We start from the raw sequence: 23,468 nt of genomic DNA on the forward strand, positions 1-23,468 counted from the left end.
ACTGTAGCAGTAATGACATTTGACGTATTGATACTATAGAATATATGTTTCTACTTTTTATTTCCTGATGAAGATTCTCCAGCCGGGAGAGAAGGTTTCAATTATTTGCCATCAAAATAACATGATTTTTTTAAGAAATGAACAATTTTTTTCTGTATTATTCAGTGAATATTTTTTATATATTTGACATTGCATATTGTAATGTTAATACAGTCCACTTCAGTCAAGGAAATAAATTTAAAAAATTGAAAATTTCTGAGCCGTAAGATGGATTAAACACATTGCATTCGATTTGGGAGAGCATCAAGAATTATTATTGGTGATAAGTTCCACTATTCGGAGGATTTCGAGGTCGCTGAACACGAATATTATGACAGAATGGGTCTACGAGGTATCTGGTGGCCGACATCTACGTCGTCTCCTGCAGAAAATCTATTACGAAATTGGCTGAGAGAATATCCTGGAAGTTTTCGAGATATCTGAACACGAATACCACGACTGCTCATAAATTACTAAGATTTGCTTTTTTTGGGCTTTATTTCTTTGACTAATAACTTGTTTAGATATCTATAACAAGATATAGCAATATTCTTTTTTAGGCAAGTGTCGAATGTACAACCATAATAGTAGCACACAGATTGTCAACTATTAGAGGTGCCAATAAAATTATAGTTCTTGAAAATGGAAGTGTAGTAGAACAGGGAAATCACGATGAACTAATGGCACTACAGAAGGAATATTACAAACTTGTCATGGCGCAAGTAAAATCTACAGAGCAATTTGGTGTTTCCCATCAGAATAAAACAGATTCTTCAATCTTACAAAATGAAGACGAAGTGAAAACTCCTAACCAAAATGTGAGTACCTGAAATATTTATTAATATCTTCGTCTCAGGGGTAGATGGGGAATTCTCAAAGGTGACAAAGGCAAAAAATTACGTCAATCTGAAAAAATTATTAATTGAAGCACATTAGCCTTTCTAATTACCCATAGTTAATACGTACAATATTTAGAATTTTAAAATATTCGATACAATAGAAGTTCCGTCTTTCTATTATGTGCAATGGGAAATATATATATATATATATATATATATATATATATATATATATATATATATATATATATATATATCTAGTTTTCCACAGCTCTTTGCTTCATCCGCCAATAGTTCTACTGAAGTATAATGTATTCATAATATGCTTTTGGTGAACTTCCAAAATCTTTCATATGATTATAAACATCGATTTCTTAGAGGCGAGTGACTGTTGAAGTAAAATGTGTTGATAATATGCTTTTGGTGAACCTTTAAATCCTTCCCAATTATTGTAAACATCAATTTTAATTTTTTTAAAGCGAGGGTCTATCGAAGGAAAATTTTTTCAAAATATTCTTTTGGTGGACATTTAAATTATTACCAACTGTTACAAACATCAATTTCTTGAAGCGAGTGACTGTTGAAGTAAAACGTGTTGATAATATGCTTTTGGTGAACCTTTAAATCCTTCCCAATTATTGTAAACATCAATTTTTTTAAAGCGAGGGTCTATCGAAGGAAAATTTTTTCAAAATATTCTTTTGGTGGATATTTAAATTATTACCAACTGTTACAAACATCAATTTCTTGAAGCGAGTGACTGTTGAAGTAAAACGTGTTGATAATATGCTTTTGGTGAACCTTTAAATCCTTCCCAATTATTGTAAACATCAATTTTTTTAAAGCGAGGGTCTATCGAAGTAAAATTGTTTCAAAATATTCTTTTGGTGAACTTTTAAATCATTTCCAACGTATTATTCTATTATTATTTTATAAATGTTTTTATGCAGTTTTAAACGCGATTTTATTATATTTTATGCATACCTGTCCCACCATAGCGCCACCATAAATGCATTCACATAAAATTCGGAAAAACCTTTCCCAGCGATTTCGGATTTATGATGTTGTACTGTATTGATTTAACTCTTTTAGGAGAAATATAAAGAAATAGATGACTTTTTGGTCGATAACTCTGTATCGATATGGGAGATAGTAAAAATGAACGCTCCGGAATGGCCGTATATTCTTTTAGCCTGTGCTGGATCCATTGTAGTGGGATGCGGAATGCCAGTGTTTGCTGTATTATTTGGGAGCATCTTAGGAGTAAATATATAATTTTTATTAAAATACCTCATGCACTGAAGCTCCATAAAGTTAAATTATAAAATAAAAAATAGTCGATATACAAAAACAACCTTCCGCTACGGAGACCTTAATAATACATTTTTTTACTCACTACTGCTTAAAGTATGTTTCTTCACGCATTGGTGCGTAATGTTTGATGCACTAGAAAGTGTGTCTAAAGTACTTCACGCAGGGTGGTAGAAAACAGTAGTAAATAGATGTATTTTCTTTATTTAAAACGCCTAAAAACTGAAATCAAAATTCGGTATGTTTTAATAACGAGAGAATTGGTATTTTTGAAACAGTTAGTGATTCCCATACTGAACACACTCATTGACAACAATTACAATGTCTAACATACATGTCAATAATTAAATTATCATCTTATAAACTGTACACTTGAAGAGTTTTCCAGAGAGGTGTTGTTTTTGTTAACTTAATTTCAGGTTTTTATGTTTATAATTTGTTTCTATTCACTTCTAGACACTAGCAATTGCTGATGAAGATACTGTAAGGACTGAAACTTATAAATATTGTTTATATTTCGTCTTCGGTGGAATTGCTACCATGATATCCGTTTTTATACAGGTGAGAAATTGCCATTTGGAATATAATTCATATAACATAATATATTTATAAGAAACGACATGAGAAGAATAAAATTCTTTTTGAGTTTCTTACATAACATTTATGGCAGATCATTATTATTTAATAGTAACACTAAAACAGTTTCTTCGTACTATATGAGAAATTTTTAAGAAACTGGCAACACTACTAGCAATATGGCAACGTTATGCCTACCAGTTCGTTCATCACCTCAAGTCCTTCAGTTCAATTTTTTTGGCAGACTGTGCCATCAGTGAAGGGGTGATTCTCTTGAGTAGTACTAAAATGAATCATCTGACTTTAGCCTCTTGTACTAAACAATAAATTGTTGGATACCCAAGTATATGTTGAAAAAACCTAGTTCAGGGAAACAGTCAACCTGACATATACGATGAACTTGTGAAGGTTCTTATGAAGAATTATTAAAAAGTACATCAAATTTTGGACATGTGAAAGATTAGAGTCTAAAGGGAGCAGAGAAACAATCGGAAAAACTAATTTTGTTGAGATAATTTCCAATAACCTAATTTGGGACGATGTCTCTTAAAGTCGATTTGGAAATTTGAAAACCCATGTCAGTCCGAAACATTCATAGAAGTAGCACAAGAGTAGAAACAACTACTCCACAGTCATAGCATTGTTTGGAAAAAAAACTTCTGTAAATGGAAAATCAGTCTCACTACTTTTCTCGTATTTAGTATAACAAAAAAAAAATAAGGTTGAATGTCGAGAAACTACGCTAGAACGAAATAATATCTACTGGTTACTAACATATACTATTTTCAGTTTCCTTCAAATTAATGGATTGTTATTATTTTTGTATTATAGATGTACATGTTAGGTATTGCGGGTGAAAAACTGACTGAAAGAGTTCGTAGTAACTTATTTAAAGCGATGATATCACAAGAAATTGGATTCTTTGATAAGGAAGCAAATGGAGTAGGAGCTCTGTGCTCAAAATTGTCTACCGATGCAGCAAACATACAAGGAGTAAGTGGAACCACTATCATTTATTTATACCAATATAGTATATTGCTCTCAATTACAAATAAACACCTAAAATAGTTGATATGGTAGATTCTCTCTATTTCATTTAGCTATCAATCATACTGATTTTTATTTTAGTCCTCTTACGATTAATGGCATCGATAGCTGACATAAACTTTCAAGATTTCCTACGCATCTTTAATATTCAAATTTATTTTTAAGTACATACAGCCATGCCATTGACGTGATCTTAAACACACACCAAAATCTAGCTGCAGACGCTAGGAACTCTGTTTGGTGATACTGGTATGTAGCTTGGCACCCTTTCTCCCAGTTTTCCCCCCAAAGCGTAACCAAAAAATGATTTAAAAGTCTTAGCAATAGACACGGAACAGCTGGATATGAGCTGTGGATAAGCGGAACATCAAAAATGATTAAGCGTGTACTAAATATACTGGCAAGAGATCGGGGACTGACTCTACGATTGATGGCGAGGAATTGCAAAACGGCCTAGATATTTCATCACTATGTGTACTAACAATCGTTACAAGGGAAGAAACATGGTGCTATTTTTTCGATTGGTAATCGATAATGGCGTTCACCATCTTCCTTTCGACCCAACCACCTCCGTCGAAAATGATGGAATCATCCTTCAGAAATTCGTTCCTGAGGATCGAACCGTAAACGCCACATTCTACAAGAACAATTTAAAGCGATTACGCGACGGAAACCAGGACTAGATAGTGTACACTCATGCGCAAATTTTTGGTTCAGCGTGGTATAACTGATCTCGAATATATCCACTGTACTCCTCTGATCTGGCACTAGGGGATTTATTTTTATTTCCCCGCATGAAAGATGTCTTGAACAAGGCACAAGCTATCGCTATCGTACGACATTCGTTCTGCAATCGATTCTAAAAGAAACATTTTCTGACAGTATTCAGAAGGTTTGATATTTACAATGGCGCGTCCATTGAAGGTATTTTGTATCGTTTTTAATTCCTTCGATCGAATTTTCTGGACACATCCCGTTTTCTATTGAATGCAAAGTCATTTCCGAAATTGACCTGATCTTCCATGGCTTGTCATTTCACCTAATATATTAAAAATATCTACTTATACACTATAATCATTCAACATTAATGATTAAATTTTTTATAAATATTTTAGGCAACTGGTCAACGTGTTGGTACGATATTGCAATCAATATCCACGTTCTGTCTTGCTATTGGTCTCTCAATGTACTACGAATGGAAATTGGGATTAGTTACTGCAGCTTTTACACCAATTATATTGGTAGCAATGTTCTTTGAAAGGAGAAATACATCAGGTCAAAGTGATTCTCGAGATAAAGCATTACAAACATCAACACGGGTAATATTTTTAGTACCTTACAAAATTAAAGATTTATACGTGAAAGCTCTCTTGATTTGTTCCTCTAATCTGCATAATTATTTCCTTCATGAACCTTCTGGTAAGTCCGTCGTGACTCGCTTGAAGCTACCAAAGGCCAATGACTGCGTCTTAGATTGCCGGGTCCGGTTAAAAGACCAGTCACTAGTCAAATTAACCGCTCTTTCCTCCCAACGATGAGGGAGACAGAAGACCCATCTATATGTGTCTTAGCTTGTCAAGAGCTCCCATCCATTTCCTCCTTACGAGCAAATTGCTGAGAGACCTCACACTTTTGGCTACATCAAGATTAGGTACCTAAACGAGCTGCACCTTCAAGTCGACGATGACTTTTTTGAACTTCAACCACACACCTACATAACTTAATCTCTAATCATTATAAATGAAGTTAGTTATTTAACAGCAGTGATGGAACTACCATGCGTCAATTATGTGTCACCTAATATGACACTCGACCAATTACGATTATTGACACGCTTTCAAATTTCCCCGCCTATTAAAAATTGTAGTGACAAAATTAGAGATTTATCATGAGAAAGTTATTTTATTCTAAAAATATTCAAATACTTGTATGATTTCCCAAATTCGCAATGTCAACCATGTTTAGTATAAAATTACCATTGTTTACCATTATCAGGTAGCCGTGGAAGCTGTTGGAAATGTTAGAACTGTTGCAGCTTTAGGTTTGGAGGACAAATTCCATCGCATTTACATATCAGAGCTTCTACCTAATTATAAATCGTCTTTAAAAAAAGTTCATTGGAGAGCTATTGTATTTGGTCTATCCAAAAGTCTACTATTCTTCGCGTATGCCACAGCTATGTATTATGGAGGGTATCTCATACGGGATGGTTTATCTTACGAAAAAGTGTTTAAGTAAGTATAACTCGATCATCCTATCTTGGCACTCGACCACTCAAACTTATACAAGAATAGTATTTATATCTACAGTTTTAAATTATTAATTCGGCAGTTGAAATGTTAAGTTCAATGTTACGTTAACCTATATTTGAAAAATGTTAATCTTTGCTTCTTACGGTAAGATCTTCTGTGTAAGTAACCGGTATGGAATCGTGGGCATTTTTATTTCTTTTCAGTACAATTAACATCCCAAATCAAGCTCCTCGGATTTATATAGTGTTGCAAGTAGCTATATCGCCGAAAATAAATTTCTTACTCCTTCGCAGGCACTTTAAAGTCTATTTTATCACTTGAACATCCCGAGCGAAGCGCGGTGTGGCATCTTGGCATCATAATATACCAAAAACAAAGAGCTGCTTGGGAAGGGCGAGCGCCGCATCGCTGCAGAAGCCGTTAGATCAGGTGTGGTGAAGTGTTGGCATCGTATTGCATCGTATTGCAGTGAGATTATTTATATTTGTCTGTTGCGTAATTTTTTTAATGATGTCTGACTCGGAGACAGATGATGAAGTTGTTGAAATTAGCTATACTACACGTTAGAAAAAAGCTAAAGCGCTTCATTTTAACGCTAGCGAAACACTAATGATGAATATTTATAAGAAGAAATGCAAGACTATTGATGACTTTATTTCCAAGTGTCATTCGAATCGTTAGTGAGTACAGCTAATCATTTATTGGCCAACTCAAAAAAGTATTAACTTGATAAAGCATGGGTGAACGCTGGACATACTAAGGATAAGGTTCGGTACAATCCTCAAGCCAAACATTCTCGGTGCTACCAATAAGATACTATATATAATCATAGACCCGAGGGCGGTCCTGTTACATGCCTGGCTTTGGCGTTTTCAAACCTGAACGAGTGCACTATGCGTGAATATGTTTTGGTTTACTATTTTTCTTCGATAAATAGACTTTAGTCTTCGAGTGTTTTGTTCGCATATTTCGACAATGTATCTTAAATTAATATCCAACTGCAATTATTATGTTCTAAACGTCAATATCATTTATTTTCAGAGTATCACAAGCACAGATAATGGGTACAGTATCAATTGCTAACTCATTAGCGTTCTCACCAAACGTTTCTAAAGGGATAACAGCTGCGAGGAAAGTTAGAACGTTCCTTTCTAGAATTCCTTTAATAAGAGATAAAATTAATGCAAAAAATATGAACGAGGTAAATTAATTGATCTACGTCTCCAATTCACATTGGTCCGGTTATATTAAAGCTTCTAGAATTGTTTTATCTACAGATATCTTCATCTATCTACTAGTAATAATGTTAGTAATATTTGTTTTTTTAAGGTACAAGGAAAATTGAACTTTGAAAGTATAGAGTTCACTTATCCCACTAGACCGAACGTACTAATTCTAAAAGGTCTCGACTTGAATATCCTACAGGGCAAAACTATCGCCTTGGTAGGCGAAAGTGGTTGCGGAAAATCGACGATCATCCAATTAATCGAAAGATTTTATGATCCTTCTTCAGGTGAAGTTCATTTAGACGGAGTAAATCTCAAAGACGTAGCTTTAGGTTCATTACGATCGCATATGGGGATCGTTGCTCAAGAACCTAATTTATTTAATAAATCCATCGCTGATAATATAGCTTATGGAGATAACTCCAGGGATGTACCGATGGATGAAATCATTCAAGCAGCGAAAAATGCGAATATTCATAATTTTATAACTGGTTTGCCTCAAGTAAGTTCCATCAGCTTCTCTCTAAAAATTAACGATATGAAATATTCAATATAGGTTGAACAAGCTAATGCAACAGGAACTAAAACATTTTTATCTTTAACGGGTCCTTTAATAAACTCTGTTGTATTATAAGAGATGACGCTATTCGGTTTAGTTTTCTCAAAGTGGTACTACAAGTGTAGCACCAAAAGACATTCACTGGCGATTGTTAAGGACACGTCACAAGTGGACAAAAAATGTTTGTTCATATGTTTATGGGTAGTTCTTGGTATAAAAATTATTTTTCGACAATATTTTCTTTATTAAAAAGTTGGGGGACTAATTTAGAAGGTGAATAAACTATAAATTCAACATGCTGCACATGTTTCCAAATAGGAAAGATTTGATTCCTAAAACAATGAAGCAAGAGTGGATACATCGAAAAAAAAACGAGTAAAAACCAAGGAATTTTTATGATTTAAAAATAATCGTTGGTATAAGAATATTTGAAAAGTTTTGGAGAGAAAAAAAATTATAATTGCGGATGTGGTGGAGGTGAACGGTCATTATTTTGAATCCGAGAAAGGGGTGGTGTAGGTCAAGAAATCGGCCAAAAATTTTGCTCATTATTTACCTCTACAAAACCCAAATGCAGCAAATTACCGTCATATTTTAAATCGACAAGATAAAAATAATTTTTATACATATATAACCGCAACCACATAGTGGTTTGTGGTCTAATTTTACAGTTTTGTATAGTACAAATCAAATAAGAAAAATATACAGCGTAATTACTGTCGATCTCACTTTAACATATGAACAGACAGACCAGTGGCGTATCAAATTCAAACAGTTGATTGTTAACAGTATACTTAAGACAATGTCAACTTTATTTATTAATTTATTTGTAATACCCAAGTCCACTAAAATTAGTTCTAGATTATGACCAAAGCGGATAACCAAATTAACAAATTACAACTCGCAATCTTACCAATGTTTAAACACTATTACTTTATATTTTTAAAAAGTATTGTTTAGTTTAAGATGAGAAAATCATTTTTTTTTTCTCTTAATAGCTTTTTCATTATATTAAATCAATTATTTATTACAAAAAATCAGAAGTAGAGGAAAGAGAAAAACAATCTAGATCATCATCATCCTCTGACAAATTCTCGCTACCTTCACTTTCGTCTGAGGACCCAGTAGGGCGTCATCAAATAGATTCTCTTTTTGTATAAGTTCATCCTCATATTTTTTTGTATGTCTACAAATACTAGACCATTTCTGTGCCGTCACAACCGCAAATGTTTTGCCTATCCAACGCATCTGCATCCGCCAACCTAAATGTTGTGTTGTGCGCCGCTACCCAGTTTTTTACTAACGCCCAAACTTTTTCTATGGAGTTAAGTTCAGGGTGGTAAGGTGGTAAGTGAAATACACACTAGCCAAGTTCGTCCAACCGGAATTTATCATCTTTATATATTTTAAGCAATTTAGGTTTGGTTAGCTTGGCATTTGCTGGCAAATCATTTTCTGATAACCAATTTATAATGTCTTGTTTCCTTGAAACCGTTGTAATATTTTTTGTTATACGTACATTGTGATATGCTGCATTGTCGACTACAAGAACGGACCTTTCAGGCAAATTTGGCAATAATTGGTTTTCAACCAGAGAGAGAGAGAGAGAATGTAATGAGATACCTACCTACCTAATTCAAAATTTATGAGACCTCATAAAATTGAAATTACCTGATTTAAATATTAGCAGCCCGTTCTCTATAAATCCGTTTTCTCCACCAGCATGTACTATTATTAGGCGTTGACCTTTGGAAATAGGCTTCTTTATACCTTTCAGTGTTTCGTCATACCAGCCCTTTTGTTTAAACATGACTGCTGTGTATGTATGTTTCGTCCGTGTTAATTATGTTTCGACCTTCATTACGATACTCTAATAATTTTTTTTATAAAGTTACTAATGTTATGTACAATTTCCAAATTCTCGTCTCTGGCTATGTACAACAACACCTTGTTTTCCGACTGTTTTCAGCGACATTATTTAATTAAAAGATATTATTACAGTATCCTAAAAATTTTTTTTAAACAAATGGTTACTTATATTAGCACGACACAAAACACAAACTCTAAACAACTACAAATAGTACTAATAATTGAAACCGAATAACAGGACGAGTAAACTACTTGCAATATATATATTTACCCCTTTCCGACTTCATGAGTGATATCGGCAACATCGGAAAAAGACTGCCAATAATGAAGTATCGATGTAAACGAGACCGCTTCGGTTCAACTTCTAATTCCAACCATGCATAAACCGCGCACGTTGCCAATTCATTTAGGAAAACATGTTATACACAATAAGAATTCGGAAAACTTGTAAAAACCTCAATGTAGTAAAAATACAGTGAAATAAAGGGATGAGGATATTCTCACGCCTGTGTTTTTCTTATTTGATTCGTACTTTACTATATACAAATTTGTTTCATTATTTTCTATTATTGTGCTGTTATTTTTGCTTCTTTTCATTTTGTATTTGAATTTTCTCGCCTTTTCAATCCTACGTCCACCATTTGTTATTTGAGTGTCATTACTGCAGTTTTTTCTACATTTATTCTCACGCCAAACTGCTTTAGTGTGTCGTTCCGAATGTCAAAGTTTTTCTGTACATCTTGGTTGTTTTCTGCAATAAGAACTATGTCATCAGCATATGCTCCTTCAGATATTTTCACTATTCTCCTTCTATGGTTAGGAAAGCCTCAGAATTTAGGTTTCGACATCTATTTTTCTTCTTTCTAAACTTTTCCATATTTTTAACCTCGGTACTCTATCTAAAGCTTTCTCCATATCAATAAATCCAAATAAAGCATCTTTTCTCTAGACTTACTACTTCTGTCTTCTATTTTTTTTTTTCGGGAATTGGATGTATGAGATTGTTGAAGCTCATAGTTTATTTATCGAACAACAAATGTTATGGTACGATTAGTATTTGCATGAGAGTTTAGTTTTAACTCAGATGTTTATCAAAATTATCTTTGATAGGGCTACAATACTGAACTAGGAGAAAAAGCAGTTCGATTATCAGGTGGTCAAAAACAAAGAATCGCTATAGCAAGAGCCTTGGTAAGAAACCCAAAAATTTTACTACTAGATGAAGCAACGTCCGCACTAGATACCGAAAGTGAAAAGGTAAGATTCAAAAATACATAATTCCCTTTTCATCGAACGATTCAAATTAGCTAAAAAGACAAAGAATCGTAAACTAAGCAATACGAATCTCTCTTGTAAGCCTGGAAGCCGCGCTTAGTTTATTGCAGTTTTTATATGATTTTTTTAAAGTTTTTTTCACGAACTTATAATAACTGATGGGTCATTAACAAATATAATTATTCCTTATATTATGTTAAGCTGATTTTATGAGTGTTCAAACTCCAAATCTACCTCTTCTCGACAGACCTTAGCCCCATTGGCGTAACATGTTTCTCATTTATCTCAAATAGAGTATTACGAAAATAATAGAGCGTAAGCAGGTGCAAGCCTGCCCTATTTGGCTGCTTTATTTTCAATGACTATTACACGCTGACGCTTTCGTTGGCGTAACGTTCGACTTCGCGTTCTCTTGGCGTTGGAACGCGAACGCGGGCTTCCGTTTTTATAAATCAAACTTTGTAATATGTTTAGTTTATATTGAACGAAAACGAGAGCGCCAACACGGGCGCGAGCGTAAAAGTTTACAAATTGACCTTTAGACCACGAATCTTAGAACCTCCGTTAAGAGGAAATTGTCAGAAATATTAGGACTAACGTTTGGAGGTTATAGAGAAGGAGAATAATGAAAAATGTGTTAAATAAAGGTGGCGCTACATTAGCAACAGGATAAACTTCTTTTAGGTTATGTTCACTAGATTATTTCTTACAACGCAAGAAGAAATTTTCGGTATATAACTGCTTGAATCAAATATAAGAAATTTCTCAACTCGCCATACTTCAATTCATCTAGTGGGATTGTATCAAGTCGCTTTTTTTAAAACGGGAGTTTAAGCTTTCAAAAATCTATTCCGTGTTATGTCTTCCTATTCTTTTTGAATATTAACTCAACAATTGTCTAAACTTTCACACTTATCAGTGTTTTTGTTTTGTATGAAAATCGTTTTTTAGGAATATGTATACTGTTTTCATATATATGAATTCCTTTTTTGTTTATCAGGTTGTACAAGAAGCTCTTGATACAGCTAAGAAAGGGAGAACTTGCGTCACGATAGCACATAGATTAACGACGATCCAAGATGCAGATTTAATTTGTGTAGTCCAAAATGGTGTAATTGCGGAATCAGGAACACATGAAGAATTAATAAAGAAAAACGGATTGTATTATAAATTGTATACTCAGAAGAAATAACGAGCTTTTTGTGATTAGGTAGACAAATTTATTTCTCAATTGTGGTATCCAGATTTTTTTTAAACTGAATGTATGTGTAAGTGAATGAATAATAAATATTTTGAAAATAATGGAGTTTTTTTTATAACGACGAGTTAAAACTAACTGTATATGGCAAAATACGTTTGGATTTTCGGACAGGATCTTTTTAACTAAAATATTTTCAAAGATGGCCAACTTCCGGTTCTACCAGAAGTCGACTGTAACTTTGTTATTTTGATTAGAACACCCTGTATATTGATACACTTTTGAAATCCACGTAAAATTTTAGTATACTTTTGTCTAAGAACTTTTTTTCAAAAATGCATACTTTTTGAGTAACTAATTTTTTTGTAAAAAATTTGACTATTTCAAACCCAAACCAAAATTATTTTTTTACGAGGATACCCTTGAAGATATGAAGATGATTTCCCTTCAATTGCTTTTAGCAAGGTCAGACGTATTTATATCCATGTCGAAAAATTTTTCATTTTATACAGGGTGTGTATAAGAAGTGTTCAAATTTTAACTTCATAAATATAAAATTTCTTCATTTTTTTAAGTAGAACTACCCAGTTTTTTCTATTTCAATGCATTCAGGGGTAAAAAATAAGGCAAATTCATGTATACTTTCCTATACCTAAACTTTAGCAGATATTTAATATTTTCTGTAAATTTTTAAAGAAGCAGCTATGGTCCAAATTTTATTTATTCGTTATTAAATTGAGAACCGGCCATTTTAATGATTTTCGCAAGTATCAACAATTGACTAATTTATTACAAAGCCTACTAAAAGTATACATAAAAAATTAAAACTTGTTAAAAAATAAAATAAAAAGTTGGAATAGGATTTGATTTGATTTTTTTTACAGACCTTGACAAGATAAATAAAAATACTTTTTTATTTCTTAGTGTTTGTATCAACGGGTCAAAATAAAATTTAGACTACACCTGCAAATCTAAAAATTTACAGAAAACATTTAATATCTGGACAACGATAAGGTTTAGGTATAGGAAAGTATACATGAATTATTTTTTACCCCTAAATGCATTAAAATAGAAAAATCCGGGTAGTTCTATTTAAAAAAATAAAGAAATTTGATATTTACGAAGTTAAAATTTGAACACTTTTCATACACACCTTGTATATGATAAATTTTGTCAACATAGATTCAAATGCATTTGACATTGCTAAAAGCAACCGAAGAGAAACCATCTTCATATCTTCAAGGGTATCCTAGTAAAAAAATAATTTAAAAGGGTCTGAAATGGTCCAATTTCTTACAAAAAAATTAATAACTTAGAAAGTATGCAATACACAGGATGTTCTATTTAAAATAACAAAGTTACAGTTGACTTTCGGTATAACCGGAAGTCGGTAGTCTTTGAAAATATTTTAGTTAAAAAGATCAAGTCCGAAAACCCAAACCTTCATGATTTTACTATAAGTATTTTACCAAATACAGATAGTTTTAACCCGTTGTAGGACACCCTGTATAATATCCTAAAATACTCTTATTAATCTGTGATTGGAAATATTTTATTTCATTGTTTACGTAACTTCCAGTTGTCCGATAACTCAATAGATGAAAAATAATTTATAAACAAGGAGAGGCAAAAAAGCAAAAATTGGATTGAAGACATTGTTAATTAATATAACGACGACGACATTATTGAACATTTTCGGCTAAATAAAATGCTAACAAATTGCTAAACGTTCCAAAGAAAGTCATGTATTCAAACAACAAAGTGCACGCAATTATAAAATTAGTGTTTTTCGCTGTGCTCATATTTTCTTTTGTTTTCTGAACACAAGAAAAAGATTTGATGCAAAACTTCGGAACTGAGTAAATGACGTGAAAATAACGCTATGGCATAAAAATAATTTCACATACGACGGTTTCTGAATTATAGGCCTTTAAAGTTACGAAATCCGAACATATATTTAAGTATATTTTCTAAATTATACATTCGAACATTATGAATTTTCAATAGACGATTAAGTATTTTCATCTAGTGTGTTTAACGGAATAAATAATTCTACAGTGCCTCTGAAGGCTCAGGACTGTTAATACCCAACCTCTGAAGGCTCAGGACTGTTAATACCCAATGATTATCAATCCGCAACTTTAACAGGGACAACCTGTACAATCTAAAGTTAGCAAAAATGAAATTTTCAATCAATTTATTGACAAAAAGGTATTCTTTACGATTTAGGAGGTATCTAGACTCACGCCAAGGAAACCGTTCGCCATAAAGAGACATTCTGAAAAAAATTATCATACATTGTGAATATTTATTGAAAATATTAAAAGTTGGTATTATAACGTTCTCATTGAAACATTTCTATGTCCTCAAGGGAACTACTCGACGCAAAAAGGGCTTTTACATTTCATTCCTTCACTTTGCGCACTTGACCTTCACTTTGCACAGCTCGAGGAGTGCTTGAGATCGTTGTCATGATGGAAGATGAATTTTCTGCCGATCAAGCACTGGCCAAATTCACCTAATTTTTCTTTAATATTTTTTATATACTTCTTTTCTCAAAATTTCTTCAATTTCTACTAAATCTCCAATCGCCCTTCCTCCAAAGCATCCTCCGCCATGTTTAACAGTCGGGATTACACATGGATCTAACATCCGATTCATCAAACCACAAAACTCTTTCCCACTCTTCATGCGTCCAATTTTTATGTTCTCTAGCCCACTGCAATCTCTTTAATTTTATTTTCAAGTTTTGAAAAAGGTTTCTCCACTGTCACCTTTCCAAAAAGGCCAGCTTCTCTCAACCTCCTTTTCAATGTAAAGCTACTGAAAGGCAGGTCCCTAGATTCATTGATCTGAGCTACGATCTCTAGGCTCGTTTACTGATGAATACAAGTCGATCTGAACCTTTTCTATCGCCAAAGCTCCTGGTGGATGGATATTTTTTAACGTTGTAGTTCACGTTACGTTGAGGTATTTTCAATTCGGCGGCAATGGTACAACTTCTGCCTAAACTATGAAGACTTTTAATGATAAGCAAACGAATTTCAATCGGTATTTCTTTAGTTTTACAAATTTTAAACTTACAAGACTGAATTTGCGTAAACGAACCTCACAAAAAGACTAAACTACAATCATAAATACTGAAGATTTAATGTATGTAAATTTTCTTTACTGACACTGTGCTATCTTAGTTGCTTCCTTTTTCTTAATTCTTCTATTGGTGCAGCTTTCAAATCTTGTCTTGTATGCGAGTTTCTATGTTTATCATTTCTACTGACTCCTTCCAATCTTCCAAGGTATTTCTTCTCTGCTGCTCTAACTTTAAATTCAAAAACCACCAACTAACGCTTCAAACCAACCATCATAACAGTTTCGATAAATGATAAATAAATTTATTGACAAAACGACTATAGAATATTACATTTCAGTGAAATCTATCAACTATCACTTCAGTTTTGTCACTTTATTAATCTGATTACGTGACCACTATGTGAGAAGCTCAACTATCTTCTGTTCCGTGGTTAACCAGTGGTTTCAACACCGCTTGGTTAACTTACCGTGTATAATATTTAACTTTTTATGCAGTTTTTTTATTAATTTTTGCATTTAGTGGTTATCTCAAGTAGATAAATATCGTTTACAAATATATTTGAATATTTATATGATCGACAAAATAGAGGCTACTTAATCAATAATTTTTAGATAAACAAAGATTCAAATTCAGATGCATTTATATTATCTATAGTTAAACGATCACTAACATAGACAACATATTAAATATTTTGTGCCAAATCCCGTGCGTATTTATTAAACAGAATCTGAAGAATGGAAAGTGAGTTTTTTCGATTTTTTGTGATAATTATATGGTAATGTAATTTTACGAAATTCCTCAATACATTGTTTTTTTGCATATATGTATGAAATATCAACTTCAACCGTTCTGGTTATACTTTTATACCAATACAAATGATGACGCGATGTTCGTTACGATCTTTGCAGAGACCTCCACCGTGTTTACCAGTCCTTTTCATGTCTTTCTATTCATAGCATTTTTTTCCATTATTTTCAAATTAATCTCAACCTCATCCATCCTCCTGTTCCACCCTGAGTCCAACTTACCATCTTACTTGTCCCAGCTTCCGGTACAGCTCTTCATATATGTCCCTCTATTTTTTATTATCTTCACCACATTCTCTCCCTCCAGTTTCTTATATTGATTCATTATTTTCTACTGAATACGTCATTTTCTTTTTTCAGTCCCATTATAATAAATCGCTTATAACAAATTGCACTCATTTAAAAACTTTCTAGATCATTCCATAACTTCCTAGAAAATTTTAAATAGCTTATAATATATTACAATCATTTTAGAATTTTCAAGATCATTCCAGATATTTCTAGAGCTTTCTCGAACATTCTGGATGGATCAAAATAAATTTCGCTCATTTTGGAACTATCCAAATCATGTTGGAAAATGTGTGAAACGTTCTCGAACAATTCAATCATAATAAATTGTATATTCCATAATATTCTTCATCGATTATTATAGTATGTACTCATTTTAGAATTTTCCAGATAATTCTAGAAATTTTTAGAACTTCCTAGAACATTCTAAAACGATTATTATAGTCTGCACTCATTTAAGACCTTTCCAGATCATCTCAGAAACTTTCAGAACTCCCCAGAACATTCTAAATTGATTATTATGGTGTGCACTCATTTTAAAACTTTACAGAATCTTTCAGGACTTTCTAGAACATTCTAAATCGATTATTATAGTGTGCACTCATATTAAAACTTTTCAGATCATTTCAGAACTTCCTAGAACATTCTAAATCGATTATTATAGTGTGCACTCATTTTAGAACTTTTCAGAAACTTCCAGGACTTTCTAGGACATTCTAAATCGATTATTATAGTCTGCACTCATTTTAGATGATTTCAGATCATTTCAAAAACTTTCAGAACTTCCCAGAACATTTTTAATCGATTATTATGGTGTGCACTAATTCTAGAACTTTTCATATCATTCCAGAAACTTTCAGGACTTCCTAGAACATTCTAAATCGATTATTATAGTGTCCACTCATCTTAGAACTTTCCAGATCATCCCAGAAACTTTCAGAACTGCCAAGAACATTCTAAATCGATTATTATATTGCGCACTAATTCTAGAACTTTCCATATCATTCCAGAAACTTTCAGGACTTCCTAGAACATTCTAAATCGATTATTATAGTGTACACTCATCTTAGAACTTTTCAGATCATTTCCGAACTTCCTAGAACATTCTAAATCAATTATTATAATGTGCACTCATTTTAGAACTTTTCAGAAACTTCCAGGACTTTCTAGGACATTCTAAATCGATTATTATAGTCTGCACTCATTTTAGATGATTTCAGATCATTTCAAAAACTTTCAGAACTTCCCAGAACATTTTTAATCGATTATTAGGGTGTGCACTAATTCTAGAACTTTCCATATCATTCCAGAAACTTTCAGGACTTCCTAGAACATTCTAAATCGATTATTACAGTGTCCACTCTTCTTAGAACTTTCCAGATCATCCCAGAAACTTTCAAAACTTCCCAGAACATTCTGAATCGATTATTATGGTGTGCACTAATTCTAGAACTTTCCCTATCATTCCAGAAACTTTCAGAACTTCCTAGAACATTCTAAATCGATTATTATAGGGTGCACTCATCTAAAAAATTTTCAGATCATTTCAGAACTTCCTAGAACATTCTAAATCAATTATTATAGCGTGCACTCATTTTAAAACTTTACAGAATCTTTCAGGACTTTCTAGAACATTCTAAATCGATTATTATAGTGTGCACTCATATTAAAACTTTTCAGATCATTTCAGAACTTCCTAGAACATTCTAAATCAATTATTATAGTGTGCACTCATTTTAGAACTTTTCAGAAACTTCCAGGACTTTCTAGGACATTCTAAATCGATTATTATAGTCTGCACTCATTTTAGATGATTTCAGATCATTTCAAAAACTTTCAGAACTTCCCAGAACATTTTTAATCGATTATTATGGTGTGCACTAATTCTAGAACTTTTCATATCATTCCAGAAACTTTCAGGACTTCCTAGAACATTCTAAATCGATTATTATAGTGTCCACTCATCTTAGAACTTTCCAGATCATCCCAGAAACTTTCAGAACTGCCAAGAACATTCTAAATCGATTATTATATTGCGCACTAATTCTAGAACTTTCCATATCATTCCAGAAACTTTCAGGACTTCCTAGAACATTCTAAATCGATTATTATAGTGTACACTCATCTTAGAACTTTTCAGATCATTTCCGAACTTCCTAGAACATTCTAAATCAATTATTATAATGTGCACTCATTTTAGAACTTTTCAGAAACTTCCAGGACTTTCTAGGACATTCTAAATCGATTATTATAGTCTGCACTCATTTTAGATAATTTCAGATCATTTCAAAAACTTTCAGAACTTCCCAGAACATTTTTAATCGATTATTAGGGTGTGCACTAATTCTAGAACTTTCCATATCATTCCAGAAACTTTCAGGACTTCCTAGAACATTCTAAATCGATTATTACAGTGTCCACTTTTCTTAGAACTTTCCAGATCATCCCAGAAACTTTCAGAACTGCCAAGAACATTCTAAATCGATTATTATATTGCGCACTAATTCTAGAACTTTCCATATCATTCCAGAAACTTTCAGGACTTCCTAGAACATTCTAAATCGATTATTATAGTGTACACTCATCTTAGAACTTTTCAGATCATTTCCGAACTTCCTAGAACATTCTAAATCAATTATTATAATGTGCACTCATTTTAGAACTTTTCAGAAACTTCCAGGACTTTCTAGGACATTCTAAATCGATTATTATAGTCTGCACTCATTTTGGATGATTTCAGATCATTTCAAAAACTTTTAGAACTTCCCAGAACATTTTTAATCGATTATTATGGTGTGCACTAATTCTAGAACTTTTCATATCATTCCAGAAACTTTCAGGACTTCCTAGAACATTCTAAATCGATTATTATGGTGTGCACTAATTCTAGAACTTTCCAGATCATCCCAGAAACTTTCAAAACTTCCCAGAACATTCTAAATCGATTATTATAGTATGCACTCATTTTAGAACATTGCACATTGTAAATAAATTAATGTAATTTTTAACAATACATTATTTCAATCGGGAAATTTGGTTTATTTATTTAATTCTCTCTCATTCTCTCATTCATATTTTATAACTAACATTTTTAGGAATGGTAAATGAAAAAATTGATAATGAGGGAAAACGACATCCATTTGAATCGTAAGTATTTGCTGGAAGTCTTAACTGTTATTAAGAATATTAAATAAAGCCAAACGATTATTATTTCATACATTCTAAAATAATTACTGAAATAAGAATAGAATGCATTATTGAAATATTTATTTAAGTTGGTTTATTTGCTCTGATTTTAAATTGAGATGTTACAATTATTTTTTTACAACATTAAGTAGGTGAAAGTAGTCATATTAACAATTGTTGAATTAGTTTTTTGAGTTTATTACTTAAAGTTTCTTTGAAAAATTCTCATTTTAAAATGACCAAGGTGATCCATGCCAGTGAGGAAGATGAATTATTGAGGTGAGGCAAGAATATTTTGAAATTATACATCATGTGTGAACCACAAATTCGTTTTAAATAATGTGAACTTTCTATATATACAGGGTGTCCCACTACGAGTTAAAATTATTTGTATTTGGCAGTGAAATCATGTTTCTACGTTTGGGTTTTCGGATACGATCTTTTTAACTGAAATATTTTCCGGTTCTACCGGAAGTCTACTGTAACTTTGTTATTTTAAATGGAACAATTCAATAACGAAGATTATGTAAATAGCAGCAAATAAAGTACATGTTCTTGTAACAATTTTGTCACATTCACCATGTCTCAATAGCAAATTTACATAATTTTCGTTATTAAATTGAGAACGAGCCATTTGAACGATTTCTGAAAGTATCAACAATTGACTAATGACAATTTAAAATCTCAAATATTTCGGGAACGACTAAAAGATGGAATAGGATTAGAAAATATAATTTGATTTGATTGTTTCTACAGACCTTGACAAGATGAAGAAAAATACTTTTTATTTGTTAGTGCTTGTATGAACGTGTCAAAATAAAATTTAGACCACACCTGCATCTCTGAAAATTTACAGAAAACATTTAATATCTGGATAACGTAAACATGAATTTGCCTTATTTGTTACCTCTGAATGTATTAAAATAGAAAAAACCGGGTGGTTCTTATTAAAAAAATAAAGAAATTTTATATTTATGAAGTTAAACTTTAAGCACTTTTTATACGCACCCTGTAAAAAATAAAGAAATTTTCAATATAGTTTCAAAGACTTCAGACCTTGCTAAAAGCAACCAAACAAAAACCATTTTTATATCTTTAAGGGTATCCTCGTGAAAAAATAGTTTATAAGGGTCTGCAACGGTCAAATTTTTTACAAAAATATCAATAACTCAAATCGTATGCATTTTTCGAAAAAAATTTCTGAACAAAATTAAACTAAAATTTTATGTACATTTCAAAAATGTATTAATATATAGGGTGTTATGTTTAAAATAAAAAAGTTATGGTCAACTTCCGGTAGAACCGGAAATCAGCAATCTCCGAAAATATTTTGGTTAAAAAGATCGTATCCGAAAACCCAAACGTAGAAATTTTCATGATTTTACGATAAGTATTTTGCCATATATAGATAGTTTTAACTCGTCGTGGGACACCCTGTATAGATCTTACACTAAAAAAATTAAATAAGACTATAAAATCGCATTTGAACGACGTTGTCAGGTTTTAAGACTAGATCCTTATTGAGGAAATGTAAAATAAGGATTCTAACATACACTACTGGTCAAAAGTTTCTGCCCACCCCATAATCCATTCATTAAATTTCAAAATAATACAATTTAAAAAATTTCCCGTTCAAATTGTCAAGCGAATGTCGAAACGGTGTCTTATTTATTGACTTGAAACTTGAATGATTTCTTCGGTGTTTATAATTGTAGTTATAAATCCTAGGTAGGCCCGTGAGACACAGATCGTGCTGAGATTTATACTTTTTGGACCAAGACATCTTTTTGTGAAGTTCGTATACCAATTATTTTTGTTCTCGCAAATTCAGACTTGTAAGTTTCACAATGGGTGAGACTCGTACATTAATAGAAAGACTTCATAGTCTAGGCAAAAGTAACTGCACCAGTGCCACCGATTTGAAAGTACCTCTACGTACCGCGGACTACAACGTGAAGAAATATGCATCCAAAAGGAGCTTCTACAGTGAAAAAAAAAATAGAAAGATGCTGGCTATTTTGGGAAGGTGACAATGAAGAAACCCTTTTTAAGACTTCAAAATAGAGGGCTAAAGAATATAAAAATTGAACGCATGGAGAGTGGGAGAAAGTTTTATGAAGTTTGAGATCTTTGGGTCTAAGAGAAGAGTGTTTATGCACAGGTCAAAAGAAGTACGGATGTTAGGTCCATGTGTGAAAACTATGAAAATATTACAGGAAAATACGTTTCTAAGTATTGCTCGAAGCTGTGTAAAGAGTATTAGAAATCATTGGAAAGAAAGAATTTACTGATAGTAATGATTTGTAGTCACAATCGCTCGACATCGACAATCCGATTGGGTTGTTGTGGGACAAACTGGACAGGGAAGTCAGAAAGCAATATCCTTCTCCCACTTTAAATTTTTGAATATCCTCAAAAACGAATGGAACCAAATAGACGACGATTATTTGTCGAAATAGTTACAGAAAATGCCAAAATTGTGCACAGAAATAATCAATATAAAAGGGTATCACATCGATTCATCAAAAATTTGAATATGTGTGTATTATTACTATATTGTTATCTATAGGTTATCGTTTTGTTTTTATTAATTATCTATCTCAGACTATAGATTGGTCAAAATCTTTTGACCCATAGTGTATAAAAGCAACCCTTGTCATCTGGTATAGCCTCTGGCAGAATGAGCAACCATATATTGACCAAGCCATCATGTATCTATAACTCTATTGGACCACATTGTGTTTTCCAATTTCTGCTAGTAACAAAAATTATTGTGTAAGCAACTTATCAACAAGTTTCTAAATATTCGTATTTGATTTATTTTTTCTAGAAAAATATCCCACAATCCGAAGAATGACTTAATACAACCCGTTTCCTTTTTCGGAATGGTAAATATGTTTCAAAATAACTTTGATCATGGTGTAAAACAATTATTAGTACCACAAATATATTGAAAAACTTTTCAGTTTAGATATGCGACTCAAAGGGACAAATTCCTGATGTTCATTGGCATAGTTTCATCCGCAATTACCGGTATCCTGCAACCTTTAAGTATTATCCTGTTCGGACGCGTTGCTGGAGATTCGATTGATTACGCTCAATCTTTGATGAATGACAATTTAACACCAGCGGAGAAATTAGAAGCGGAAAATATTTTTCTCGATGGTGTTAAATTTTTTGCCACATGGAATAGTCTTATTGGAATAGGAATGTTATTTTTTTGTTATATCGCTACCGTGACGTTCAACTATTCGGCAATGGAACAGGTAAAAGATGATAAAAAAAGAAGAGTAAGATTATTAAGTTTAACGCATTCAGTTAGTTTAGTTAGTGTTTATTCGATACAAATAAAGAGCAGTACCATTAATTAAAGCCTAAAATGTGCAAAAGAAGAATTGGTTTAATGAAAAATCATCCTACAGACTGCGCCAATTTATGAACGTATAACATAAAAACAAAAGTCTTAATCCGTTCAAGTTAAATTTTAATCATGAATAATTACGTTAAAAATGCGATATATAACAATTTCTGTACTATATACATATGATAAGCATCTAGAATGGTATATCATTTGAAATAATCGAAAATTTATTCAAGAATTTTTTTTTCAAAAGTCCATCTCTGTGGTATACAGACAGATCTTACTGACTGCGCCTTACGAAAATATTCAAAGTGACATTTTATTTGACCTTTAATCAAGATTTATCATGATTCGAAATGTATTAATGTATGAATAGTATGAATAATGAGAAATTAGCTTATTATTAACCAAATAAAAGATTTCCTTGGTATATATGTACACAATTAAAAATCCTGCTAACTGCGCCATACATAAACGAAATCTTCCGTTATTTTTTTGTTGGGGCATTATTTTGAAGAGACATTCGAAACAGGACGTATTGATAT

The 23,468-nt window shown here is 32.3% G+C and overlaps 2 protein-coding genes across 6 annotated transcripts in view; both read left to right on the forward strand.

Annotated features, from left to right (window-relative positions):
- LOC130904104 (ATP-dependent translocase ABCB1-like) overlaps positions 1-12,295 on the forward strand; it is a 23,918-nt gene extending 11,623 nt beyond the window's left edge. The window contains exons 11-20 of the mRNA XM_057816664.1: positions 600-857; positions 1,971-2,141; positions 2,646-2,750; positions 3,597-3,758; positions 4,928-5,131; positions 5,808-6,046; positions 7,106-7,265; positions 7,394-7,792; positions 10,829-10,975; positions 11,994-12,295. Of these exons, the coding sequence (XP_057672647.1) occupies positions 600-857; positions 1,971-2,141; positions 2,646-2,750; positions 3,597-3,758; positions 4,928-5,131; positions 5,808-6,046; positions 7,106-7,265; positions 7,394-7,792; positions 10,829-10,975; positions 11,994-12,185 (2,037 nt within the window). The 3' untranslated portion in view covers positions 12,186-12,295. The remainder of the gene's footprint in view (positions 1-599; positions 858-1,970; positions 2,142-2,645; positions 2,751-3,596; positions 3,759-4,927; positions 5,132-5,807; positions 6,047-7,105; positions 7,266-7,393; positions 7,793-10,828; positions 10,976-11,993) is intronic.
- Positions 12,296-15,869: 3,574 nt separating this feature from the next.
- Positions 15,870-23,468, forward strand: part of LOC130904105 (multidrug resistance protein homolog 49-like) — a 29,554-nt gene continuing 21,955 nt past the window's right edge. For 2 of the 5 annotated variants that reach the window (XM_057816665.1, XM_057816670.1), the window contains exons 1-4: positions 15,870-16,023; positions 19,472-19,523; positions 22,393-22,450; positions 22,529-22,828. In XM_057816665.1, coding sequence (XP_057672648.1) covers positions 16,017-16,023; positions 19,472-19,523; positions 22,393-22,450; positions 22,529-22,828 — 417 coding nt within the window. In that variant the 5' untranslated portion in view covers positions 15,870-16,016. Of the gene's footprint in view, positions 16,024-19,471; positions 19,524-19,660; positions 19,842-22,392; positions 22,451-22,528; positions 22,829-23,468 lie in introns of those variants that run through there. The other 3 variants (XM_057816666.1, XM_057816669.1, XM_057816667.1) reach the window with 2 other exon arrangements.

This window comes from Diorhabda carinulata, chromosome 2, assembly GCF_026250575.1.
Source record: "Diorhabda carinulata isolate Delta chromosome 2, icDioCari1.1, whole genome shotgun sequence".
NCBI lineage: Eukaryota > Metazoa > Arthropoda > Insecta > Coleoptera > Chrysomelidae > Diorhabda > Diorhabda carinulata.